The sequence below is a fragment of the Dipodomys merriami genome, unplaced genomic scaffold, assembly GCF_024711535.1.
Source record: "Dipodomys merriami isolate MVZ:Mamm:240054 unplaced genomic scaffold, mDipMer1.0.p SCAF_28, whole genome shotgun sequence".
NCBI classification, from domain to species: Eukaryota; Metazoa; Chordata; class Mammalia; order Rodentia; family Heteromyidae; genus Dipodomys; species Dipodomys merriami.
Genome location: NW_027204270.1, coordinates 1,848,663 through 1,875,325, shown reverse-complemented (window position 1 = coordinate 1,875,325; position 26,663 = coordinate 1,848,663). Strand labels below are relative to the sequence as shown.

The 26,663-nt window shown below is 63.3% G+C and overlaps 1 protein-coding gene across 4 annotated transcripts; it reads right to left on the bottom strand.

The window, feature by feature from the left end:
- Nucleotides 1-28: 28 nt before the first annotated feature.
- Arhgef16 (Rho guanine nucleotide exchange factor 16) lies at nt 29-21,433 on the bottom strand. 4 transcript variants are annotated; one of them, XM_070037171.1, is made up of 16 exons: nt 21,352-21,433; nt 14,278-14,397; nt 11,842-12,444; nt 9,704-9,749; nt 8,749-8,918; nt 7,514-7,570; nt 6,982-7,142; nt 4,595-4,747; nt 4,360-4,489; nt 3,761-3,835; nt 3,407-3,499; nt 2,361-2,512; nt 1,898-2,086; nt 1,420-1,493; nt 948-1,049; nt 29-649 (listed from the first exon to the last, which is right to left on the bottom strand). In XM_070037171.1, exons 3-16 carry the CDS (start codon nt 12,424-12,426, stop codon nt 510-512), a joined length of 2,127 nt encoding a protein of 708 aa, XP_069893272.1. In that variant the 5' UTR covers nt 12,427-12,444; nt 14,278-14,397; nt 21,352-21,433; the 3' UTR covers nt 29-509. The 4 variants fall into 4 exon arrangements, with proteins under 4 accessions (XP_069893272.1, XP_069893273.1, XP_069893271.1 ...); XM_070037172.1 differs by lacking the exon at nt 21,352-21,433 and adding an exon at nt 21,037-21,130; XM_070037170.1 differs by lacking the exon at nt 21,352-21,433 and adding an exon at nt 20,395-20,483.
- Nucleotides 21,434-26,663: the final 5,230 nt, after the last annotated feature.

Here is a 26,663-nt window from a genome sequence, read left to right as displayed (position 1 = left end):
CCCCCTCCGCACAGACCCCAAGCTCTCGCTGCGACTCGTGGCTAGACCGCGGCTGCGTTCAGGGTTGCTGTGCACATCTCAATTTTAATGCCATCTGTCACTTAAACCTCTGAAGCCCCAGCTTGCCTGCAGACTCCTCCTCCCACCGTCCGTCAGCACGGGGCACCCGGGGCCCGGCACGCTCTGGGCGCCAATCAGGGGCAAGAGGCCGTGGTCCTCCATCATGGCCAGCCAGGGCACAGCCGCCCCTCGGGTGTCCAGCGAGGAGGGCGACACGGGGACCAGAAAGCCGGGCCCATCTGGAGCCAGCTGGGGCCGGTGCTGCAGGAGCCATGCCCTGTGAACTGTCCCGGGTGCCCGGGGCCATCTTCCTTCCGCAGAGCGCACACAGCCTGCACTTGGCCCCACGTCTGGGCGCACGGGGACAGGGCAGCGCCCCGGGCACAGGGCCGTCGCGTGCGCTGGGCCCGGGCGGGGCAGCGTCTCGGTCAGGCCTGGGTCCCGGCCGGCTACACGTCCGTCTCCACCCGCAAGCGCTCCATCCGGCGGACGTTGTCTTCCACGGCCACGCGGCTGGTGATGGTCTGGGCGAAGCCGTCGGGGAACCAACCCGTTTCTCCGTCCCGCAGCCTCTCTCCGTACAGCCACCCTGCAGAGCCGGGGCAGTGAGGGGCGGCGGGGGACGGCAGGCCCCACGGGGCTCTCGGACGCGAGGTTTGCGTGTGGAGCTGCCCCGCCCCTCCCAGCGTCACCCCAGTCCCGTGGGGGGGACCCCTCCCGCTCAGGCAAGGCCCGGAGGAACTTGTTCCCGCTCATTCTGGTCATTTTCAAAGTTCTCGCGGGGTGGGGGGGGACGACGGAGGAACACGCAGGTCCCCCCTGCTCGGCCATGGCGCTCAGCCTCCCCTCCCCCACCATTATCCCCCCCCCCCCCCCCCCCCGCTCACCGTCCTCCTCCTGCAGGACCAGGACCACGTCTGCCTGCTGCAGCGTGATCTCATCCGCCTGCTTGGCGAAGTAGGCCTTGGTGATCTCCACCTGGGGCAGCTCTGGGGGGGGGGGGGAAGGCATCATGACAAGCCTGGGACTGCTGGGGGGGGGGGGTCCTGCGGCCCCGCCCCCTGCAATGCCTGCCCCTCCCCCACCCATTGCAGCCCAGCACCCCCTTCCCCCCCCCCCCCCAGCTGGGAGACCAAAGGCCCCAGCAGTGGCAGCGAGTATGGCCGCCCTGAGCCTCCTCTACTCCGTGGCCTCCGCTTCCCCGGCTGTGGGTGGGTGAATCTGCCCTTAGAGCCCAACAAAAGGGCAGAGTCTGGACCTAGGAGAGCATCTGAGGGAGGCCCCGTGCCTGGGGCGGGCAGGGCTGAGGCCCGGGGCTGGAAGCTGCCCCCTCTCTGGCCAGCCCCGCCCCACACTCACCTCCTTTGCCGTCCAGGCCCTGCCACTGCCTCTCCTTGTGGGTGAGCGCTGTGATCCAACGGGCGCGATCGCTCCTGGGGGCGGACGGGAACGTGAGCCAGGCCCTCCCCCTCCCCCTCCATGCTGGACCTGCCATTCTAACCCGCCTGCCGTTCCCGACCCCTGCTCCACCTTGCATCACTGCTCCTGGGCGAGGTGTTCCTACCTCGGGGCCTTTGCATGGCTGTGCCCTGGACAGCACTGCCTATGTCTGCTGCCTGGCTCTCCCCCGCTCTGAGCTTCGACTTCACCCGATAATGACGAGGTTTCCTTCCCACACTCCATCCCTGCCTCGCCCTCCCGGGGTCTGAGCAGCTCCGTGGTTCCTGCCCTGCATGCCCGGGCCCCAGCACACACGTGCCCGGAGGCAGGCTGCGGGCACACAGAGGTGCTTGGAGCAGCCCCCCCCTCCCCCACCGGGAGCTGCCACCCGTCTTACGCGGAGTCAGAGGACAGCAGGATCTGCTCCTGGCGACCCTCGCTGTTCCGCAGCAGGGTCACCTGGAAGGGGTGGGGCACAGAGGAGCTGCGGCTGCCGCCCGCCGGCAGAGAGGGCTCCGTGGGCTCCAGCTTCCGCACCTGCACCTGCTCCAGCTGGGCGTAGTCCTGGACCAGGTAGTTGTCCTCGCTGTGGGGACGTGGGGAGGGGGTGTCGGTGGAGCTCCCCTTCACAGGGGTTGCCTAGACAGGCCCCAGGTCTGGGGGCAGAGGCCCGGGGCCCGCAGAAGCCCTGTGTGCTGCAGGAGCAACCTGGCCGGCCCGTATGGCACAGGGCTGAGTGCCAAGGTCAATGGGCCTCGGGACACTTCTCTGCCCCCTGGCCTCTGTCTGCCCCCAGTCGCTGGGCCCCCGGCCTGGTGTGTTCCCCTCCCCCCATCCCTGGGCCCATGGGCCGCGCCCACCTCTTCTTCTTGGTGATGATCAAAACGTCACTGAACAGGAACAGGTAACACGTCGGCCGGCTGGCGATTTTCCTAAAAAGCCCAGTTTCCTCCACCAGGACCAGCTCCCCCCGCTTCAGCAGCCAGCGGGAGGCGGAGATCAGAGGAAGGGACTGGGGACAGACAAGTCAGGTGGGCAGCTGGCCAGCAGCACAACCCCTGGACCCCGAAATGGGGTGCCTGGCCGGCTGCCAGACTGAGGGCTCACGAAGTGTGCAGGGCTTTACACAAAGCTCGTGCAACTGGCTGACGTGCCCTGGATGCCCAGCGGCCTGGACAGCTCTGTCCAGCCTCCAGCCAGGCCACAGGTTTGCTGGGCAGCTGCTCAGCATCCCCGCGGCTGGGGTGGAGCCCAGGTTCAGAGGCTCGTCCTGAAATCAGTTGCCCGCTTCAAACACGAGAGGAGCTGAGCACAGGTGCACGTGTGCGAGGGGGGGGGCAAACGCCCGACACCCTCACACCCCGTCCACCAAGCCCCCCGGAGGCCGCCTGCCCTCTCCAGCCCTCACAGGACCCACCGCAAGGCCGCCTGGGCGCTGGGACTCAACGCACAATGCAGGGCACCTCTGCGTGGACAGTGGAGTGGCCAAAGCCCCAGAGGGAGGCCCAGGCAGGACCACACGCAGGTGGCACAGACCACACAGGCGGAGGGGGGGGGCGGTGGCTCGCCGAAGGGCTCTGTGGCAAATGAGGCCTGAGCCCTTCTGACGGGAGGGGCTGCGGGCTGCCCAGGCCAGGCAAAGTACCTTGGCTCTTCCACAGGACCTGAGCCTCACTAAGCCTGGGCTGGTCCGCAGATCAGCGTCCTTAGGGATGCCCAGAATGCAATCCTGGGTAGGCAACGCCAGGGGCCTGGGCAGGGGCTGCGGGGAGACGCCCAGGCGGGGCACTCCCCAGAGGCCCCTCTTCGCCCTCAGGCCCAGGGAGTGTGGCCCCTGACGGCAGAGGGAGGACCGCGGGGAGTGGGGGGGGGCCGCTGGCAGGGGCCTGGCCCCAAGGACACCCACCTTGACCTTGCCGAAGTCCAGCTGCGTGTGCAGCGTGTACATCTGCTCCGTGCGCTCCATCCTGTGGGCTCCCTCATTGCACTCCTTCACCAGCTGCAAGCGTGGACACGAGTGAGCGGGGCCAGGCCGGCCCTGGCCTCGGCTTCTCCACCCGCAGCGTGAAAAGCTCGGCAGGGGTGATCCCCGAGCCTCCCCAGCCCCGCACGGTGCTACCAGGCTGGTGGGGGGAGGAGGACCGGGAGAACGGAGGACTGGGGAGAACTTGGGGGGAGTGAGGACTGGGGGAGCAGAGATGGCGTGGAAACGGGGGATAGTTCAGGCAGGGCGGGGTGCCCCTACCACCTGACTCCTCACCTTGCTGATGGCCTTCAGTGCCCGGCTGGCGGCCTTGTACCTTTCAGGGTGACCCTGAGTCTTGATGCAGAGTGTCTGGGGAAGACGCAGCAGTGAGGAGGGGCTCCCCAGGACTGGGACAGGGGCTCCCCTCCAATCCCAGACCCTGTTGGACAAGCAGTGGCCCCCAGAAGACTCCTGCTGGGTGTCACCAGAGGCCTGCACGTCAGGCCTTCACCATATCAAGCCAGATCGAGGGGAGCAGGCGTGGCGCCCCACACCCCTGCTGCCCATCTGAGCTGTCTTCTCCCGCTGGAGGGAAGCGAGGACGGAGGTGGTGGCCCCACCGCTAGGGCTCTAGGGGCTGAGGTTCCTCGCCAGACTGTGGGCACCCAGCTGGGCTTGTACCACATGCACGCCTGGGTGTGCAGGTACACGCGTGTGGACACGGGCACACTCGTGCATGTGTGCACTCGGCAGGCCACAGCAATCATTTCCAATCACTCCGACAGAGCCAGGGTGGAGGGGGCAGTGGGAGGGGCAGCGCCTGGCTGGGGGAGGGGGCCTCCAGGGTGGGCCCCCACCGCGGGGCGTGGACGGGGGTCCGTCAGGGGACTCACGTCGGTGAGGAGGGGCAGCCGGGTGACCCTCTGCATGGGGAGGATGAGGAAGGAGATCATGGGGAGGCCTCCGCACGCAGGCCGCTTCTCGATCTCCCTCAGGACCTCGCGGAAGGTGGCGTTGCTGGTCCTGCAACGGAAGGCAGGGCCGTCCCTTCAGCTGGGGGCCGGAGCCCTGGGCGGCCCGCGCAGAGGCAGGGGCGGGGCGGGGGTCCCCCACGAGGGCCGCACGCACGAGAGCTTCTGCAGAGTGCGCTGCTGGTAGACCTCGTTGGCGCAGTAGGCGACGTAGGGGTGGAAGTGCCGCTCGGCGTGCTCCTCCAGGATGTCGCTGATGTCCTCCACGCACACCTGCTGCTTGTGCCGCTGCTCCAGGGCCTCGAAGAACCTGCGGCGTGCGGGGGGGTGGGGGGGTGAGGGCCTGTCCTGGAGGCCCGTGCACATGTGTGTGACGCAGACAGGCACACACAGACAAATGTGCGCCCACACAGGCACGCGAGTGTACACACACACATTCACACGACAGGATCCACGCTCCTGGAGGCAGCATACAGCAGGCGTGCGGCGGGTCAGATCTCAAGCTGAACGGGAGCGCGGGGGCACGGGCCGGCGCGCTGCAGTCCCACCGTGTGCTGGGAGCCAGGGCCCCTCCAAGACAGCACAGGTCGGCTCCTCTCCCCACCACCCGTGCAGCATCGGACGCACACCTGGCCTGGGCACGAGCTCAAGAGCAGAGGGGAAGTTCCCAGCCTCCTAGGCCCCAAGGGGCCTCGCGGGGCTCCGAAGGACGAGGGAGGGGCCCTTCTCCAGGGACACAGGCTTGCACGCGAGGCAGCTCTGCCAGGCGAGCTCAGGCCATGCTCCAGGGCGTTCTGAGGGGCGGCCACGCAGGCTGTGAGGGCCCGGCTGGCAGACCCGAAGGGAAGGAAGCCCTCCGCTCCTCTCTAAGCTAGGCCTTGACCGGGGTGGTGAGGACAAAGTGAGCTGATCCCAGCAGAGCTTGGCTCGGGGCTCTGCTAGTCTTGGCTGGACCAACAATGGCTGCCCGGGGTGTGGAGCCTTCTGTCTATCCTGCAGTCACTAGAAGGGCCAGACTCTGAGACCCGACTACCACTCGAGGCCTGGGTGGGCCTGCCCTGCCCACTGCTGGACCTGTCTGTCTGAAAAGTCTCTTCACTGGCTGGGACATGACAAGTGTCCCTGGGAGCCCTGCCGTGCCCTCCCTGTAACCAGGGACACTCTGAAGGCCTCTGCCCTTGGGAAGCCCTGGACTACGAGATGCAAGATCAGGACATCCTGTGGACCAGGTCAGAGAAAGCAGAGGCCCAGCTGCCTTCAGGCCGGGCCAGTCAGCTGACACACATGACTCTGGGATTTCCAAGAGTGGACCACCAGCCACTGGCCCAAAATAGCACTGGTCCCCAGGGGAGGCCATTGTACAAGGCCAGAGGAGGCAGCCAGAGTCCCACCGGACACAGGGACGACTGGCCCGAAGCCTGTGGAGTCCGAAGGCAAACAGCCTGCTCCACAAAGGGGACCCCACCAGGGAGACCAGATGGGGGTGGAGGCGGGTCTCCCCTCAACCAGCTCTGAGTCAGGGGTGGGGAGCTTCTGACACCACAGCTCTAGAGGAAGGCCCCCCCCCGAGGGAGGACAGTCCCGGCCCTGCAGCTTCCGGCATTGAGGGTGGACGCGCCCACAGGCAGCAGATGTGGTGGACTTGGGAGAGGCGAGGCTGATTCCAGCCATGTTCCCAGAGCCCAGCCTTGACACCTGAGCACCATGACCCACCCACCTCAGGCCCACCTGGGCTGCATCCTCAAGGAATTAGATGGACACAGGCATACACACACACACACACACACACACACGTGCACACGTGATCAGACATGTTCACACAGACACGTGTGTACGCACACCATGCACTGGCATGAGCACACACAAGACACAGCCACGCACACAAGACACAGCCACGCACACACACGTACACGCATGTAAGACATGTATATAATGCTCATGTGTAATGAATACACATGCACATCAGCATAATGCTCATACAAGCCCACACACGTGTATACACGGACACATGGGACACAATGTATACAAACTGCAGAAATGCCCACGTGTGCAAGGCACATACATGGGTACGCATGCATACGCGCACGTGCGCACACACTCCTCTGCAGGCCTACAGCTGCATATTTGGCCCATCCTCCACCTCTGGGTCCTGCAACCAGAGCACAGCTCCGCCACCAGACACTACTGCGCAGAACATGACCTGGGCTGAAACCTGAGGTTGCTCCTTGGCCTGGGGAGCGCCCTGTAGGCACAGCCTTCTTGTTAGGAGCGCCCGTGGCAATGCCTGGCCAGGCGGCCATCTGCAGCCAGCACTGTGGAGCAGGCTGCCCTGTGGAAATCACCCACCTCTCCCGAGTGCTCAGCCCGTCACCCAAGCTGGCTCCTGGAGGCTGCTCCTAACAGTCCCGTCCCCAGATGCAGCCCCTCTCCCCAGAGCCGGCTGATGCCACCATGGTGCTGACTGATGGGGAGGGGGGGGTGCTTCCCAGACGTCCTGCCTTTGAGAGGGGGTCTGGACACGGGGGCTGGGTGAGAAAGACTCACTTCTGGCTGGCGGCCAGCACGTCCAGGATGTTGGAGAAGAGGTGGTGGTACTCCATCTGCGTCATGGCTGCCCGCAGTTCTCGGGACTGCAGGAACTCGGCCACCAGGATGCTCAGGCTGTGCAGGTAGGAGTACTCAGACGTGAGAATCTCAAACATGGCCTGTGGCAAGAGCAGACTGGTGAGCCGCTCTGCCCCCGTGAATGTACGCTCAGGGCAGAGGAGCTGAGGGGGAGGAGGTGCTCTGGGCGGCAGGTGGTGGGGTGGGGGAGGACCAGGGATCCCGGGACAGCCCGCCTAGCTCTCCAGCTGAGCGGACCCTCCCTAGCTCCAGACTCTGGCTCAGCCGAGCCCCTATCCTGGCTGGCTGAGGCTTTGTGAAAAGACTCAGAGAAGGGCTGGCCTGAAGCAAAGGCCACAACACTCAGCCAGCATGATGGATTCCGACTGGACGAGTGGGTGGACACCACTCTGCCCCCTACCCGGGTGCTGTGTGGCTTCCACGGTCAGGAAGCCCCCGCCGGCGCCCCTACCTCCTGCCTCTTGCGCTCCTCCGTGGACAGCGTGTCTAAGATGCCTGACTCCACCACCTGAAGAGGGCAGAGGGCTGGGAGTTACAGATTGCACATCCTGGAATCGAGCCCGAGCCCCCTGGGGACCAGAGCCGACGTGAGGCCGGAGCAGCCCGGAGGAGGCCAGGCAAAGCCAGCCCTGCCCAGAACCCCTGCAGCTGCCCGTGATCGGCTCAGAGCTGGCTGGTCCTCTCTCTCGAACCCCCAGGGAGAGCCGGGCCGGCCCAGGAGGAGTGACAGGTGTCTAAGGCAACATTTCAGGTGGAAGGATCTTGTTCCCCAAAATCTGCCCTGGTGGGGAGGCCGGAAGCCCACCCAGGGAGGAGAGTGCCGGGCAGGGACACAGGCAAACAGCACCGGGCAGGTGTGTGCGTCAGGGCTCGGGGGCGGGACAGTGACACAGAGCCAGCCTGGTGGCACTGCCAGCGCTCTCCGCCCCTTGGGGCCTGTGGCCCACAGGCAGCCTTGGTTAGCGCATAGTTCCTACAAGCTGTGGCATGCCTTGTCCCTGCAGAGCGGGCCCGGCCATGCTGGATCCGGGACGGCCATGACTGCTCTTCTCCTCTCGACTAGACAGACAGGCTGGCCACGGTGCCCGGGCTTCTTACCCAGCCAGGGTCTGATATCGAGCACCATTTCTGGAGCGCAGTGTTCTGGGCCCCGCCCAGGCTGAGGGGCGGGAATGCACACAGATCCACACCCCGCAGACAGAACACGCGTGCGCCCACACTCCCCCCTCCACCAGGCCCTGCTCCGCTGCGTGTGCCATAGCAGCCGCCCAGAGCATGGAGACAGCCAGGGAGGGGCGCCACGGTCCTGAGACAGAGGGCAAGCCAGTCAGCCTTCCTGCACAGCCACGGCCCTTCTGCTTTCCATCCACAGCAGTGCCCTGGGCTCCCACAGCCGGACAGGCTCCCTTTCCAGATACGAGACGTCCTGGCTCACTGTGGAAGCCAAAGTGTGGCACTGGCTCCAAGCTCTGGGTCCCCCTCCTCGGCTAAATACCCCTCCTCCTCCAGATCCTCTGAACCCATCCTCAGCTGAGGGCCCAAGGGGCCCGCACCACGTACCCTGCACGTCTGTCTGAGCAGGGGTGATGACAGAGGACCAAGCAGGTCCCTGACTGCCCTCCCTTCCAGTGACCGCAGGGGGCTTGCTGTGGTCTCCACCTGGCTGGCCTCTGCCATGGGCCCTACCTCCGGGAGCTGGCTCCAGGTGACCTGAGCGGGCCGGTAGCTCTTGACGACAATGGTGGTGTCCACTCTCCGGGCCCCCTCGGGGCTCGGGGGCTCATCCAGCACGTCATCATCGGACTCGTGGCTGGTGTTCAGGCCCCGCTCCCGGATCTCCTGGTAGAACCGGGGGTCTGGAAAGAAGAGCAGAGTCACCGTAGGGGACGGAGCTTGGGGGAGTCCTGCAGAAGGCTTCCTATGCTCCCCACTCCCTGACAGCACGGGGCACTGCAGGGGCCCCAGGGTAGCTCCCCGCTGGCTCCTGTGGCCCTGTGGGGTCACCAGGGAGTCAGCTGGCAGCCCAGTGATGAATGGGCTGAGCTGACCAATCGGAGCCATGCAGGGACAGGCTATGCCTGGCCTGGGAGGGGAGGGGCCAAGGGGCCTCTGAAGGCCGGGCTTGGGGGGTGCTGGGTGCCACCTGGTGGCTCCGTCTCTGCAGCAGCCGGGAAGCTGGCCGCGAGCCCTGGAGAACTGCTCGGGCCTCGCTGAGATGGTCGAGGAAGACTCGGTCCTCGCTCCTGGCCGTGGGCATCCTGCCAGGACCACGGCATCACGGCACACCTAAGGTTGGGTGGGGGCACCCGAGCCCCTAATCCTTCCCAGGCTTCACGGCCTCCACCTGGCCAAGCGTCTGCAGGCTTCAGCAGGTGCAGAGCGGCCATCTCTACTCCCCCACCCCCGCCCCCCAGCCCCCAGAGCGGGCCTGGAAGACGCGCGCAGAGTGCACCCCACGATCTGGCCTCGGTTCCGCCGGGTGCTCACGGGTGACCCTCCCCCCGCGTGGGTCGCACGGGAAGGAGGAGAGCTGGTAGTGATAGTCACGTTGCCCCGGAAGGACTCTCAAGCTCCCCGGCATCATCCAGACCAGCTTCCCCTGGCTAAGGGCAAGGCCTCGGCGGCCGCAGGAGCCACCTACCGTCCTTGAAGGAGCCCTTTTGTGCACGCTTCCGCCCCAGGGTCTTCTGCAGACACAGAGACACAGACCGTCAGTCAGGGTGGGGGACACGGGGACCCCACGATGGGAAAGAGCTTAGCTGAGCACACAGAGGGGGTCCCGCTTCACCGGGGCCTCTGGACTGCCAGGCAGAGGCCAGGACCAGTGGGAAGGGTGGAAAGGGCTGGAGCAGGCAGAAATGGGGACCGAGGCTGGGCAGATCCAGGCAGGCCTCCTGGTGGAGGGGGGACCCCTGAGATTACAGGAAGGCTTGGATGGAAGCCGGGACAGGCAGAGGTCCAAGATGGGGCCGTGGGGTAGGACCTGGGGCGGTAGCAAGAACAGGCCGGCTGGTTACTGCCTGATCTGTGGCACTGGTCAGGTAGAGCAGAAACTAAAGGAGCCCAGCAGAAGGGACCAGGGGGCCCAGCCTCGGGGTCCTCACCCCTAGCTGCCCACCGAAGTTGCAGACCAGCAGAAGGGGCCAGGAGGCTGAGCCCCGGGGGCCTCACCCCGAGCCGCCCACTCAGAGCCCACTACTTGGACAGGACACCAGGCTTTGGAAGGTCCGGTTCCAGGAAGGCAGAGGCCGGTTTCTGGTTTCTCAGAACCAGTTGGGGCCTGAAAACTCCCCTTGCTGGTTGGGGAAGGGAGGCGCTCCCAGCCACACCTGGCCCGGCTCCCTCAGCACCTGGGGCCGCCCGGCAGCCTCTTCCCAGTCCTCTCCTGGTCCTCTGGCCTCCCTGCTTCAGCCTCCTGCCCAGCCTGGGCCTGAGCAGTGAGGAGCCGCTTCTTCTGCGCCCCCTGCTGGACCTCGGCCCCCCCACTGCGTCCCCTCCATCCTGGGGCTCCCCAGTGATGGGGCCTGTACCCCAGAGCAGGGCATGCCCTGGAGCTCAAGCAATGAGCGAAGGTGGGGTCAGCAGGGAGCGAATGATGGAGAGGTTGCAGGCCTGGCCCCGGGAGGCAGATGGTGCTACCCTTGCAGCTGGGGCGTAGGGGCCCACTGTGGACGTTCCACTAGTGTTGGGGGTCTGGGCATCTCAGGTGGGCAGGGAAGGGCACTGGGGTCACAGGCCCCACCTTGGCCTCCAGCGAAAGCCCAGGGCCTGTCCAGGTGGCCCTGCCCAGCAGCTGCCACCTTCACACGCAGTCTCTGCTCCTTCCAGGGTCCAGCCAGGGCCCAGGGCCCAAACTCTGTGCCCCCTGCTCCTGGAGTGCACCGCAGGACAGTTGTCAACCCCCTCACCCACGGGAACGGGGGGGGGGGGCACCCGGGCGGGCGGAGGGAGGCACTGTGGAGGTGCCCAGGCAGGCACTCCTGCCCTGTGCTCCATGGGAGCCTGAGCCACCCAGGCCCTGCCACACCCCGTCCAATAGGACCAAGCAGGATAGGCGGGGCCCTAAAAACCCTACAGCCCTATTCTGGAGATAGGACACTGTGCCCAGGGGCCAGGCAATTCTCTCTCAACACAGCCTTCCTGCTAGGGCCTGGCCCTCAGCTACAGAAAGCAGGTAACTCAAAGGGTTCTTGAGACATGGGGTGGAGCCCCGAAAGTCCCTCCTTCCCCCCACCCCCCACACCTCCGGGCTGCAGTAACTACCCCAGGAGGGATGAAGGCAGAGCCTTCCCAGCTTCAGGGCCCGATAGGGAAGTCTGGGAAATGGACAGAATGGTAGAGGAGTAGACTCCTCCAGGGCTAGAGATTGGGGCTCTGCCCACCTCCCTTCTCAGTCGGTCAGGAGCCCCCTGGCAGGGCAGGCCAGGACTGGTCCTGGCATTGGACAGGGTGGATCCAGCTCAGACTCAGAGAGTCGCCAGGGCCGTGCTGTCCACTCTGGATGCGGGTGGGGACGCAATCTGCGGGCAGCCACACCCTTGACCCCGCTGAGCCTCTACAACCCCGTAGGACAGGGTGCTGGCCCTCACTGCCGGCCTCTGGGCTCAGCCAGAACAATCTGGTCAGCAGCCTGCACTCAGTAGGGCTCATTCACAACAGCCACCAAGATGAGGGAGGAGAGCCAGCTGGGCACCACCTTGCCCCTCAAGCCCCGGGCACCACCCTGCCCCTCAAGCCCCGGGCACCACCCTGCCATTCAAGCCCCCGGGCTAACCTTACCTTGTTTTTGGCTGGACAGCGGGCTGAAGGCTGGCTGGACTCCTCGGCTAGAGCCTGGAGCTTGGAGCTGAGCTGGACGGAGTCCCCCTTACTGCCTGGTGGCCCCAGGCCCTTCATTGCCGCCCGGTAGGACTGATTCCTCAGGTTGCGCTTCAGCATTCCCCTGGGACCTGCGTCCATGTCCATGTCATCCAGGGAGAAGCTGGGTGCCGGGAGGAGCTGCGGGTCCCTCCGGGCCGCCTCCTTGCTGAGCATGGCTGCCCCAAAGCTCTGGTGTCGTGCTGGGGTCTTGGCTTTGCTGGCCACGGCCAGGCTCCTGGGGATGAGCTGCTGGGTGCCCATCTTGAGGGCCGCGGGGCTCTGCGTGCTCAGGATAATAGGCCGCGACTCCTTGTCCTCCGTGGATGATGCCGGTGGCACCGAGGCCTCAGGCTCGAAGGCAGCATTGGTCCTTGCCCTAAGGGAGCCCCGGACCATGGGGAGACCAGATGCGGGGTTCCCATTGGCATCGAGCCGCAGCTCGGAGTGGAAACGGTATTCCAGGAGCTTGTCCTCCAAAGAGCTGTCCGAGTGCCGCTGTGACATGCTGGGCGGCTGCGGGGCCTGGGGGACAGAGGTGAGGGGGTGAGGGGGGCCTCCCCGCATGGTTCTCTGGGACGTCCATCCTTAGCATCTGCCCTGTGCACAGCCCCGGGACACAGCAGGCTGGGGATATAAGCAAGCGTGGAGCTGGCCGTCAGCTCAGCCTGTCCCCGGGCGTGTCCCTGGGAGAGGCCACAGCCCACCGGAGCTGCACAGGGAGCCAGGGACGGCTCACCCCAGCTCCTGCCCACAGCTCATCAGAGGATGGAGGCCGAGCCCCTCCTGGGGTTGTGCTAGCCACTGGCTCTGTGCTGAGGGACGGGGGGTGGGGGGTAGGTAAGACTGTGGTGGAGCTTAACTGCATTCCATGCCCGTAGCACACATCAAGTCCTGGGCATGGACAGGAAGAGACAGTTGAGTCCTGCAGACCAGGACTAGAGAGAATCCTGGCCAGTTCCCGATGCTACCTGGTGGCCACAGGTCTTCTAAAACCACTTTATCGGAGCCCAGGTGAAGACAATCCCATTTCCCTGATCAGATGACCGACAGTGACCCCACCCCTGCCTTCCTGGTGGCCCCGGAGGAAAGCTGGCTGGCTGGCGGCCCCGGGACACAGCAACCTAAGCTTAGGCCTCGCTGGCTCTCCCTTCCACGGCTGGGGCACACCTTCCACACCACCACGACTGGCCATCAACCCCCCGCCTCTCCATGGTGGCCACATGCCCGCACTGGAACCCGTGAGCTCGGGGTGGGACCGACAAGCCGTCTCAGGAGCCATGGTGGGCCCGGTGGCAGGGACCGGGGTGGGTGTGGAGCCAGCCGGGGACTGAGGTGTTTACAGGGTTCCAGGACCGGAGCCACAGCCAGCACAGCTGGGCAGGAGCCTTACAGCCGCCCCTGCAGCATGCAGTGCCACTGTGGGCCACCAATTCTCACCCATGGACACGCCGGCCAATCCCACCGGGCAGCTGTGTCCCCGAAGCTGTGTCCCCCAACCCCACCCCTTTGTCTTCTCCACTGCCACTGATGGGTTGCTGGCCTCCTGGCCTGCAGGGTGCTTGGCCCCAGCCCATCCCCCAGCCCCCTTTGACACAGGGCAAGGTGGGGGCAGAGCAGGCACAGGACTGGGTTTTGTCAACGAGGAGAAGGTTAAAAGGAACATGTGTCCTGTTTATTTTGGTTGGTCGTGGGGCTTGAACTCTGGGCCTGGGCACTGTCTCTGTGCTCTTCAGCTCAAGGCGAGTGCTCTACCACTTGAGTCACAGCGCCACTTCTGGTTTTCTGGTGGTTCACTGGAGATAAGAGTCTCATGGACTTTCCTGTCCTGGCTGGCTTTGAACCGAGATTCTCAGATCTCAGCCTCCTGAGTAGCTAGGATGACAGGCAGGATGCACTGGCACCAGGCCGGAGGCAGAATCTTAAAGCTGGGTGTGCGACTCACCATCATGCCAACCCCTCCATCCTCCCGCATCCGCTCTCCGCAGCACCCCTCCCTTCTGGCTCAGGAACAGAAACCCAACGTCCTCAACGATCAAGAAACACCACCGCTCCACCCAGGCCCTAGTGTGTAACACGGACACACTGAGGACACAGCTACCTCCTGAAGGTGTGCAAAATGGCCGGGTGCAGGGGCCACACCAGCAAGTATCAGGGCCGGGCTGAATCCAAACTGCCTTCCTTGTCAGACCAACTTCTGGTCCTCAGGCTGCATTGACGGCAGAAATACCTGGGCGCTGGGGACCTCGGCAGGATCCAAACCCCCCAAACTCACTGAGATTACCCCACCCCAACCCACCCCGCGCTCCTTTTTAAAAATAGCAACGGGGAGTGTAGATGTTAAGATGTAAGTCTCACCAGGTCTGATGCTGGTGTCCGGTCTCAGATGGGGTGACGGGCAGAGTCGGGGGTCCACATCAGTGGGGAGGCTGTGGGCTGAGCACCAAGCCACCACAGCCTTGCTATTTCCTGGTGGACCTAGAAAGGAAGGTTTCCCAGGGCTACTGGCACCTCTCCGAGCCCAGGGGTGACCGCGGCTTTCGACCCGCACAGTGTCTGGAATTAAGGGTGCAGCAGCTCCCAGCCCTAGCCTACCTCCCCCCCCCTCCCGCCCCGACTCCCGGCCTAGGAATCTCTCCCTGCAGGGTGGGGCTGGCCCTACAGCTGAGGCAGCTGTGGGCCACCCAGGAAGCTGGCTGGCGGTCCCTGCCCAGCCCCTAAAGCCACCCAGCTCTCCCACTACACAGGACATGGTGCCCTGCTAAAGCTAAAAAATCCGGTCCCAGGAAGGCACAAACGCTGGCTGAGGCTGGGCGGGGGAGGGGGCTGGAGCCCTGACTGTCTCTGAGGGCGCATTCCTGAGGACATTCCAAGTCACAGGCTGAGGACAACAGCAGCCACACCAGGCCCTCCTCCCCTGGGAACTCCAGTCTGGGATGAGGTACTGCCAGCCGCGGGGGCTGGGCTGCACCCTCACAGGGTAAACGCGAGACAAACCAGTTGAGTTCCGACTTCTACCATCTGAAGACACCGAGGGCTCAGAGGGCAGCCGTTTACCGGGGGCACCAGGTCGTCAGAAAGCACAGGGGCCCCAGCTGCTCAGGTACCTCATCTCCTACCAAACAAACATCTATCGGCTTTCTCTGAGCCGGTGCCCAAGGCCCAGTGGGAGGCAGCCCCACCCAGCAGAGGGCAAAGTCTGCTCCGGGGCCCAAAGGTGCCCAGATGGGAACCTGTCAGGTGAGCCAGGGGCGAGGCGTGACCTCCAGTCCCCGCAAGGCACCACACCCACGGGCCTGGGGCTCCACCTGCCCATGTCCCCCCTGGGATGTGGGCACCTGCCCCTCCCCCAGGAGCCAGAAGCCCACTGGGCGCTCAGCTGTGAGGCTTTCAACGACATTAACGAACTGCGCGCACAGATTGCTCCCAAGCATGGAAAGGTCATTTTACGGGTTGGGTGGTCGGCTGACCTCCCTGCCCCCTCCCAGGGCTGCCCTGTCTGGAGAGGCCAGCACTGCCCGCTGGCACTCCGCTCTGCCCTGGCCGTCTCTGAACACGGCCTGGGCCACACGGCCCTTGGTGACGGGAGCCTGAGGCCTGGCCTGCCTGTTAATGATTTCCCTCAGTTCCACAGCCCGTTCTCCTCTGTTAACTTCCCCGGGTTCCAGTTTCTCAGGCACACATTCCATGCGCTTAGGAAGCACTTTCTGCTTCCGGGCAATCCTCTGGGCACAGGCCTGGTCCTCGGGCCACCCAGGTCTCCCCCTTCCTGTCTTTCCACACTGGAGCCTGGGCCCCGGGCCTCATCCCTCTCCATGCGAAGCACTCCTGGGCACGAGGAGGACAGATCTGAGTGTCTGAGAATGTCTTCCTTCTTCGCACCGCCTGGTAACTATGGCGAGTCTAAAGTTCCTGCTTAAGATTACTTTCTTCTAGAATCAGGAAGCATTTTCCATGTCTTCCGTGGTACTGAAGAGGCCTCCCGAGTCCTTCCAGGCTCTGGGGAGATTCGGGCCCCTCCGTGTTCAATGGCTCAGCGAGGTGTCTGGTGGGATTCTTTTTTTTTTTTTTTTTTTTTTTTTTTTGGGTCCGGTCGTGGGGCCTGAACTCTGGGCCTGGGCGCTGTCCCTCAGCTCTTCAGCTCAAGGCTAGCACTCTACCACTTGAGCCACAGCGCCACTTCTGGCTTTTTTCTTTTTGCTTATGTGGTGCTGAGGAATCGATCCCAGGGCCTCAGGCATGCAAGGCAAGCGCTCTACCACTGAGCCACCTTCCCAGCCCTCTGGTGGGATTCTTCTTTTTTTTTTGGTCAGTCGTGGGGCTTGAACTCTGGGCCTAGGTGCTGTCCCTCAGCTCTTCAGCTCAAGGGGAGCGCTCTACCACTTGAGCTACAGCGCCACTTCCGGGTTTCTGGTGGTTTATTGGAGATAGGAATCTCACGGTCTCTCCTGCTCGGGCTGGCTTTGAACTGCGATCCTCAGATCTCAGCCTCCTGAGTAGCTAGGATTACAGGCCTGAGCCACCAGCGCCTGGCTACTGGTGGGATTCTTGATCTGCTGGCTCTGATGGTCTGGGCTGTGCTGTGTGAGGCTTCATATCATTTCTTGGGTAATTTCTCTCAACTCTGTTTTCTCCTTCCAGAACGTCTATTTGTAAGTACTGAAACCTCTGAAATTTTCTCCCAGTTTCTTACCTTGTGGTCTTCATGCTGTACAGAGGCCTCTCACGCCCTCCCGTTGCTTTTCAATCACTGCATCCTGTTCTTGCCTTATGGATGCACAGCTTCTATTAACTGAAGGGAAAAGAACTGCTCTTTCTTGTGCATGTTTCCTCTGTTGGCTGGCCACGGGGGCATGGCTCTTTCATGCGTGCGTGTGAATGCACACACATGTACACACACACTCACTCTCCTGTTAGCCTCTGTCTCAGGCTCAAGGCTCTCCTCAAACACCTGCTGGGGACAGTTAGCAGGCTGCTTCTGCTTTCTGCAAGAGGAAGGACGTGTGCTCAGCCACACACTGGGAGCACAGCTTCTGTCCTGTAGGAGATCTGTCCTGCAGAGTATCCGTCCTTCAGGCCCTCCGGTCCCCCACTCCATCGTGTGTGTCTGGCATCTTTCCTCCAAGCTGGCTGGCGTCTGCAGAGCATTCCGTCCGTTCTCACTGGGACACCAGCAGAGCCAGGCCAAGAGCGGTGTCTCCCTCCAGTGTCCCCCGCAACAGGACCTACTACAGTGCGGCCAGCGTCCCACCCAAGTCCCTGGGCCATAGAAGCAGAGGAGACCCTCAGTGAGGGCGGCCCGGGTTCCCCGAGCAGGAAGCTCCTCCAAAGATACACACAGTCGTGAGGGCTCGGCATGCATCCCTCTCTCCCCCCAAGTCTGGGAGCCCTGGGGGGCAGGGCAATTTCCTGTTCCTGTTCCCACTAACAGGGGTGCAACTCCTGAGCTTAGGGGCTGATGTGTGACACTGGCACTGGCTCTGCCCTGGTCTCCGCACCCTGGCTCTGTATCTCGAGGAAGAGGCCCGGCACTCTGTGAGAATTGACCCTCGTGAAGTGTTGGCGTAACATAAGCAGACGCAGGCCAGGGTGGCTCCACAGAGGCTTACAGACCCGTGCGGGGGCATGTGGGGGCTGTCTTCCTGCTGCTTCAGCTCAGGGGGTGGGCTGGAAAGTCCCCTTCCCCAGGATGGGTGCCTTGGAACCCATGCTATTGTCCTGTGGGGCAGGGAACAGAAGGTGGGGCCGGGCGGGGTCTGTCTCTGGATGGCTCAAGGACCGCCCCCCACCTCTCCCGGGTGAGCCTTCCAGTGCTGAGCGGCCTGTGCCTTGCGTGTCTGGCTGCATGTTGGATCCGGCCTGAGGTAGGCAGGCCGCTCTGAGCCCAGCTCTGTAGTGATTCTTCCCAGCAGATCAGCTTCCCAGGCCCTGGTGGGCACTCACACCAGCCTTTCCACTCCCCTAGGAGCCTGATTTCCCAGCCCGGGCTATCACTCCTTAAAGCTGCTCATCTCAACCCCAATTACCCTGAGTGGGGTACACGGGCCCCTCCGGGAGCTTCCCTCTCCAGGTCAGGGGCAGCCCCGCCCTGGGCATTTCTGCCCCAGCTACCCCCACCCTATCTGGGGGAGTTCAGCCTCTCCAGCCCCAACCTACAATGGCGCCCTTGTACTCGGGTAATTCTGCCTGGGCGAACCACATCAACTGGGGGCAGGATTTGGCTTTGTCAAGCACAACACACACCAACCAGCACCACTGGCAAGATGGCCAGGGGCTCAGCCTCAGAGACTCTCACCCTGGATCGGCTTTGCTGGCAGGGGACAGGGTGACACTGGCGGTAGTCACCAGTCCTGGCATCCTGTTGACGTGGCCACCTTAGACATCCACAGTGCACAGGACAGCCCTACAGCAAAAAAGGCCGCCAGAACAAAGGTCTGTGGCCACTGAGTCCCTTCCAGTGGTGGTGGGGGAACTCACCGGGCCTACCTGGACACACACACCCAGCCTGTGGCACCACTTACGGCTCCCAGTCCATTCCAGGTCCATCCCACGGACCCGGGCGCCACTGCAGGCCGGGCTGGCATGGCCGTGCCCACACCTGGACAGGAGGCAGGCTCTGCACAGCCGTGTCTGTCCGTGGTAAACCAGTGTCCTTCAGTGCTGGCCCACCCACTGTCTTTGGCCCTCCCCAAGCTTCTGGAAGCTCTTCCATCTCTGACAGGTGAGCAAAGTGACCTGCTGGGTCAGAACGCTGGCCAATGAGAGCCAGGTAAGATGCCAGGTCCCGCTCTGACCTAGATGACTGTCCCCAAGCCAGGTACCCCCGGCAAGCAGATTCCAGACCTGTCCACCACAATGGGGACACACAGTCACCTGAGCACTAAAGTGCCCCAGGAGCCGGACACTGACCAGATCCACAGACCAGATCCAGAAACCGAAACCAACGCTGCCGCTCCCCCCCCCCACCTCCAGCAAACGGGCAGCCCTGCCCCACCCAAATGCCAAAGCCGACTGCCTTCCGCAGGCACAAGCTGTGGGGACCCTGGCCGTTCACCACTGTGCCATTGGCAGCTGCCCCGTGCGGTGCTCCTGTGGGGCTAACGCCTGAGAACCCCTCTCAGCAAGGGACTTGCCCCTACAGACGTGGGGGGAAGGTGTGGAGCGCTGGAGTGGCTCAGGCCGCCCCACGCCCAGCTCCTGTGACTTAGGGCTGAAGCCGCCCAGGACCCCTCCCCTCCCACCACGGCTGGGTCCCCGGCTCTGGGCAGTGCTCCCGAGTAAACGTCCAGTTCTCTCCTTGGACCCCAAGCAGGGGAAGGGATGGTCTGGCTTGTGTCCCCCGAATGGAAGGTGCTCAGTAGCTGACCCGGCCCCTTCAAGAGGGGCTTGCATTACCTCTATTTACGATGAGCACACCAAGGCGGGAGGCTTAAGTGACTTCTACCTAGCACCATCCGAACCCAAGGTCATATACGGAGGCCCTTGGCCAGGGTGGCCTCAGGGAAGAGAGCAGCCTCTGAGACCCTCCCACCAGTCCAGCAGATGCCAGGCAGGACCTGGCCCCAATGGCCCCATGAGGACCTCCACACCCCCATTTAGTCGATAAACAGGCGGAGCAAAGCAAGGAAAGGGACCTTGCGCCCCTCACGCGGGAGGCTGGCTGGGGCCTGTCCCTACCCCCTCCCATTTCACACGGCTGGAAACTAAGGCTCAGAGGCGGGGCCGGTGTCCAGACTGCTAAGTAAGGGACCCACGGCTGTGGAAGCAAACCCTGCCCCTCCGGGCGCCCGAGGAAGCCGTGCCCCTCCCCCTGCGCCAGGGACAGGGGCGGGGAGGGCGGGGAGGGCGCGGGGAGCCTCACGTGCCCCCTGCACCCCTTCAGCGCTCAGGCGAAGCAAATACCCCGCAAGACGCGGGGTCGCTCCCGCCTGACCCGGGGATTCCCAAGCGTCCCAGCGCCCGCCGAGGGCCCCGCGCCCCGCGCCGGGGGAGATCTCCATGCGCTGTGAGGCTCCCGCGCCCGCCAAGGGCCCCGCGCCGGAGATTCCCGCCCCCGCCGAGGGCCCCGCGCCGGGGGAGATCCCCGCCCCCGCCGAGGGCCCCGCGCCGGGGGAGATCCCCGCCCCCGCCGAGGGCCCCCGCGCCGGGGGAGATCCCCGTGCGCTCCGAGGTTCCCGCGCCCGCCGAGGGCCCCGCGCCGGGGGAGATCCCCGTGCGCTCCGAGGCTCCGGCGCCCGCCGAGGGCCCCGCGCCGGGGGAGATCCCCGTGCGCTCCGAGGTTCCGGCGCCCGCCGAGGGCCCCGCGCACCGCCGCAGTTCCCCGGGCCGGCGAGGGCGGCGCTCTGGGCGCAGGGCGCAGGGGCGGCGGCTGGACGCCTGCGGCGGACCCCGGGCCGCGCACGGTGGTCCTGGGCCCCGGGCGGCGCCGGGGTCCCCGCAGGCCCCCGAGGCGGCCGCCCCCCGTCCCCGACTCACCTGTCCTCCGGGTCCGCCGGCGCCGCGGGGCGGAGCAGCAGCGACGCGCCGGGCAGCCAGGCGCGCGGTCCGGCCGGCGGCTCGTGCCCGCCCTCCCCGCTCTCCCCACTTCCTGTGCGGCCCGGGGCGGGGCGGGGCGGGGCGGGGCGGGCCCAGCCCGGCAGGTGGACTCCCGCGGGGCAGGGCGTCGCCCGGGCACCTGCGGGGCCTCGCCTGCTGGCCACGCCTCCCGCGTCGCCCCGCCCGAGCGTCCCGCGCCCACGGGGCCGCGCGCCTCGGGGTTGGGGGCGGGACGGCCTCGGCCGCCCCCGGCTGCCCTGCGCTGCGCCGGCCACCCTGCCCCGCTCCCTGCCCTGGGCTCCCCCGCCGGCCTCCTCCTCCAGGAAGCCCGGCCTTCCGCATTCTGTGAAGCGGGGCCGCGGGCTCACCACCGCCCGGAGGGGCCAGGCCGACGCCCCCACACCCCGCTTCACAGAGGAGGGCCTGAGGCCGGGAAAGGAAGACGCTGGCCAGCGGCACAGCCTCCCCGGAGCCCTGCGGGCGCTTGTGCCTGGCCTGGCCTGGTTCTCGGCCCACCGCTCCCGGTGCTCGGGAAGGGACTGGGTGCTGCGCAGGCCTGGGCCACACGCGCAGAGCAGTTACCTGGGGCAGAGGGACAGAGACGCTGCTGCCATGCACGGTCGTGGCTCGCACGGAGGTGTGAGCGTGGCCAGGTGAGAGCCTGGCTGAGGCTGTGGAGAGCTGGAAGCCCCAGGGCTGTGCCGCCAGGAGCAGGGGCAGGAGCAGGGCTGAATGCAGGAGCCTCTCTAGGCTGTGGTTGCTCGGATGTGGCCAGTGTGCTCTGACGGGTGCCTCCTGCCCCTGGGAGAGGGGAGGGTGCAGCCAGCGCGGGGCAGATGCCGGCTCCAGGAAGCTGACGCCATCCTGCCTGGACGGCTTTGAGCTGGGGCTACTCACCTCCCGGGTCGGCGGTTTCCTGTTACAAGTCGAGGTGTACCTGTTCCTCGGCCCTGCTGTGTCATCCTTGGCCATTCTTGATGGGACTCTGCACACAGGTGGTTCATGGACTGCACAATGACGCTCCCAAGAGCGTCAGAGCGGACCCAGCGCCTCCAAGAGCGTCAGAGCGGACCCAGGGCGCGCCCTCTCCTCTGTCACCACAGCTCCTCCTGCGTGTCCAGCTCACAGCAGGAGCCTGGTGCCTGGGGACTCACGGCTGTGGCCCGGGGTCCCAGAACTCTGCCGGGAGCTGTTGTGCGTGCCAGTCCGCTTTCTGACCTTTCAGGAAGGGGCTGTGGCCAGGTGAGAACAACACCTACAGTGAACTAGTACTTGGGTCCCCGGGTACTGTCTAACTAGTAAGCAGAGCCTCCCCTTACCAGCACTGGCTCTCTGGGCTCAGAGGATGTTTGGGGATCTTGGCATTTTCTTGGGGGCTGGTGTGGGGGGGGGAGAGACAGCATGAGGAGGGGCTGTGGGGTACTCTTCTCCCAAGCCCTCCACGTGTCGCCTGAAGCCCAGTTGTCTGGAGGTGTGTGGTGCCCACCCCGGGGTGCAGGTGGACACTACCTCGTACCACAGGCTAGCCACCATCTATCTTACTGAGAGTTCACCGGGCACCCTTAGTCACCTAGGGTGGCTCTTTTGCTTCCCAGCAGCTCCCGAGAAAAAGTGGCTCACTGCTGCCTCTCTGAGGCCATTGCGGGTACTGCACCACCGCCACCACCGGTGGAGAAACTGGGGTCTGGAGTTGAGGGCTCCAGACCTACACTTCCTGCTCGCCTGTCCAGCCCTCGAGTAGAACCTGACCTGGTCACTCAGGCCTGCAGGTACTGCTCTGCCTCCACACTGCGTGCTCTGGGGACTTGTCTCAGAAGCCGGCACCAGGCATGGAGGCTTCGGGCCACTCATCCTGGTGGCCTGGGCCCTGGTGCCAGGCATTGGGCCGGAGCGCACGCGTCACTGTTACCTTCCGAAGCTAAGCTGCCTGTAGTCTGCACTGGGGAACTTTCTCCTAGGGTCCCTTGGCACGGGAGTGGAGGTGAGCGCCCGTCACTGGCAGCAGCTGCCCCTGTCTGTCACCTGAGCCCTGTGCAGCCATCCATGGAGCTTGCTTGGCATCTTTCCGACTTCTTCTCAGGCTTTGGAGCCTCGAGGCAGAGTAGCAGTGTCCTGGGCCAGGAGCTGAGGACCACAGCCAGAAGGAGTGGGCAGGGCCCTGCCTGCCTTGCTACCTCCGTCGGTGGTGCAAAGGATGTGTGGCCAGCGGGAGGCGCACAGTGGGTGACTTTCCTTTTCAGGACCGCAGCCTTGGCCCCGCTCATGCGTGGCAGGGCTCCCCCAGGTGGCCCTGCCCAGCCAGAGGGCAGTGGGCAAAGGCTCCTGCTGGCCTGGGATGACTCAGAGGCCAGGAGAGGCCTGGGCCAGGCTCCCGTGCGTTAGTGGAGGTGGGGCTGCGTGGAACTAGGCTGCTGTGGCCCAGCACAGTGACCTTGCTGAGCGGGAACTGGGCCTCAGAGAGCCAGTGTCCCTCCTTCTTGCACTATAAACACAGATAGCCACAGAACAGAGAAGCCAGAACCAACACCAAATGGTCATTTCCTCCTCTCACATGCCTGCCAGTGCCAGGCTTCACAGTAGGAACTTCACGTGCATTATCTGATTCTTTTAAAAAATTTTTAAAATTTATTTACTTGTTTCTATCTGTTTGTTTATTCAACTTTGTGCTGCTTCTGGGGCTTGAACTCAGGCTTGAACTCCCATTTTCACTGAAGGCAGTTGGGTGGTTTTGTTTTCCTTGTATGAAACTAAATACTCTCTCAGCAGATCCAGTGATTCCAACGCTTGGCATTTATCCAAAGGAGTTGTCCACACAGAAACCTGCACACAGACGTTCACAGAAGCTTTGTTTATAATTGCCAACACTTAGAAGCTTACCTGGGGGGTTGAGTAGCCTGAGATCTCAGGATCGTGGTTCAAGGCCAGCCTGGGCAGGAAAGTCCATGAGATATTTGTGGCCAATTAACTAGCAAAAGGCTTAAGTGGTCACACACCAGCCTTGAGAGACAGAGCTAAGGGACAGTGAGAGGCCCTGAGTTGAAGCCCCAGGATTGGCACAAAGTAAAAGGAAGAAACAACTTAGAAGCAACAGATCTGTCCTCTGTCAGATGAGTGAGCAGGTGGACAGTGATATGCCCAGCGCTGGAAATTCACCCAGTGCTAGAAAGCAGTGAGCTCCTGAGCCACAGGAAGACCAAGAGACAGCATACTGGGGGAAAGCGGGATTCTTTCACTAAGCGAAAGAAGTCAGCTAAGGAGACTGTGTGCTATAGGATTCTAGCTATACATGTCTGGAAAAGGTGAAACTGTGGGGATGTGGAAAAGGCCAGAGTTTGCCCAAGGCTGTGGGAGGGAAGGAGGGAAGGCAGCACACTGAGGAATCTTAGGGCAGAAGGACCAGTCCGAAGACACTTGGCTGTGTATACAAGGCTTACATGTGTCAGAATCCACGGCCTGTACGTGGGAACAAAGCTGGTGGAGACCACGGGTGATGACATAGCGCTGCCAGTTCAGCCATAACCAACACGTCACTGGCAGGAAAACCCGGCGGGCATACGGCGGAGCCCTGCAACTTAGGAGCGGTTTTCCTGTGGACCTAAATTAGCTGTAGAAAAGCAAGGACAAAAACTCTCAAGCACTGGCGACCTGCAACAGCCAGCCAGGGAGCCAAACAAGAGCCCCTGTGGCCCGAACAAGGACCCCAAATGCCCGGAACCCAACTCAACAGTGAGAACGTTCTGATTCCTGCCCTGCTTCCAACTCATGCTCAAGCCAGATACACAACCCATCCACGGGATGCCTGCCTCCACTGACCGGCCTCCTGCTAGCTGCCTCCAGTGCCCCCAGCTGACAGCGGCCCGCCCTGCAGCTCCTACAGCTGCCCTTCCCCACCTCTGCATCTCCACCACGCCCCTCTGAGCTCGGTCTCTGAGTGTGCATTCCTACACCGCGTGCTGTGAGCTCGGCCCCTGGTGTTCGTTCTTTTCCACACTGTGTGCTCCAAGCTGGGGCTGGGCTCCCAGTTCTTACCAGTTGGGCCATGGTGATTATAGCTATATGCACATTACTGCATCTGACTTTGGTGGAGACAGATTTGCAGCTTGCTGCAAATTTGTGTGTATTGATTGTACCAAGGGGCTCCCATGGGGTTTGAAAGGTGATCACTGAAGTGTGTGTGTGTGTGTGTGTGTGTGTGTGTGTGTGTGTGTGTGTGTATTTATACTGGTACTAAGGCTTGAACTTTAAGGCCTGCATACTGTCCCTTAAGCTTTTTGACTGAAAGTTGGTTCTCTACCACTTAAACCACAGCTTCATTTCTGGCCTCTTGGTGGTTAGTTGGAGATAAGAGTCTCACGGACTTTTGTGCCCGGGCTGGATTCAAACCACAATTCTCAGATCTCATTCCTCTGAGTAGTTAGGTGTGAGTCCTGGCAGTCTGACTGTCACTAAATTTTAAAGGCTGCTCTGCCTGGCCTTTCTGGCTTCCAGGCTTCCTGGTCGGTCAAGAATTCTACCCGGGGTAGAGGATGGGCCAGTTCCTCCTCTGGGGTCTTGGTTGGGTCCTAGCCTGTCTGTGGGGCCACTGTCACCCCTCAAAAGCTGTGTGGGCTGGTCCCATCTAGTAACCACAGAGTCCTATTCTGTGACGCCCTGGACCGCAGGACGGAGCTCAGCCCAGCTTCTCCTGCCTGAATTAGATGACGGGGTGGGACGGATGCTCTCTGGCCGTTCTCCCAGCCAGGCTGGTGCTTGGGCTTGGGGGCTGGGGACCCCGTGAATAACCTCCATTGCAAATCACCTCGCTCTGGGTCTCTCTGACTAGATACAAAAGCCTCCCTGGCCAAGTATGGACCCATCTTGATTTTCAGAAAACTTGCTGCTGTGAGAAATAAGCTTGAAGGGTCTCTAAAGAGACCCAAATACGATTTAAAAAATAACCACTAACTCGCTTGGCCCAGAGCAAAGCTGAAGGGAAATGAAGAATACGTCTTTACTCAGGAAACAGATTCTTCTTTGACACATTTCCCCCCCTCCTGTTGATTTTTTTTCATCCTGTGTCCAAAATGGGGCCTTTCTCCTCCATCTTTTATGTGGGGCCATAACCGCAGAGAGACAAAGTCCACTTGTCAGCCGGGTTCTGCCTGCTGCTGCCGTCCTTTCCTCCAGGGTCCCCCAACAATAGACCCATTATCGGGTACTCTGAGAGCCCACGCATTTCCCTCTCCCCTCTGGGGCTCATGGGCAGTCAGGCTGCCAGGCTGGAGGAAATGGGGACAATTTCCACTTGATGGAGCCCCAACGTGGTAAACTCTGGGAAGGGCTGTTATGGGGTGTGTTGGACACCATCCGCTGGGACTTTGGGGAGCATGGGCGTCCGCCAGTACTGTCACTCACGCCATCTGTCCTCCAAGAACAGAAACTTATTCCCAAAGAGAGGCCTTTCAAGAGGTCCCGGGCCTTGAGCTCTGCTGAAATTCTCACCTGATACAGCCATCACCAACCCCCCTCCTCCCCCCCACACCAGCCCTGCACAGCAGAGAAAATAACAGGGTTCAGCACCCCACGTTGGGTCTGGAGCCTTGAACCAAGAGTAAGGTCCACTCTTCCCCCTTGGTGTAGCTGCCAGGAGCTCACGGTGACCTCCGTCAGAGCCTGTTTGGCTCCTCGGTGAGTCCCAGAGGCTCCGGTCATTCCAGAATTCATGTTGAGTGACTCTCAGGGAAAACCATTCACCAGCACCTGTGCCTTCACACACGCCTCCGTCCAGGGGCTCAGTCTGGCCCGGGGCTCAGAGAGCAGCGTCCAAGCCCAGGACACTGTTGTAGTTGGTGAGCAGAGATGGGGTGGGGTGCAGTGTCCCTCCATATCCCAGGGCCTTGCCACCCCAAACCCTTCTAAACCCTTCTCAATCCGGGACGAAGTGGGGCTATTTTGCTGCATGTAAATGCGATAACTGTATCATCCTAATACCCGGAAGGACCGGGGGCCCTACGCGGTCGGTGGGGCTCGGGCAGCTGGCTGAGCCCCCGCTGCTGTGAGTCCTGTTGGTGGCTGTCCTGGCTGAGGGTGGGGGCAGGGGCAAGGGGCAGGGGGCAAAGAGCAGGTGGGACGTTCCCGAAGGGTGGGGGCAGGTAGGGCCTTTGGCTGGAGTGAGCAGGAACCCCCTGGGTCCAGTGTATTGGCCTCGGCCATTTCCAACAGGACTTGGA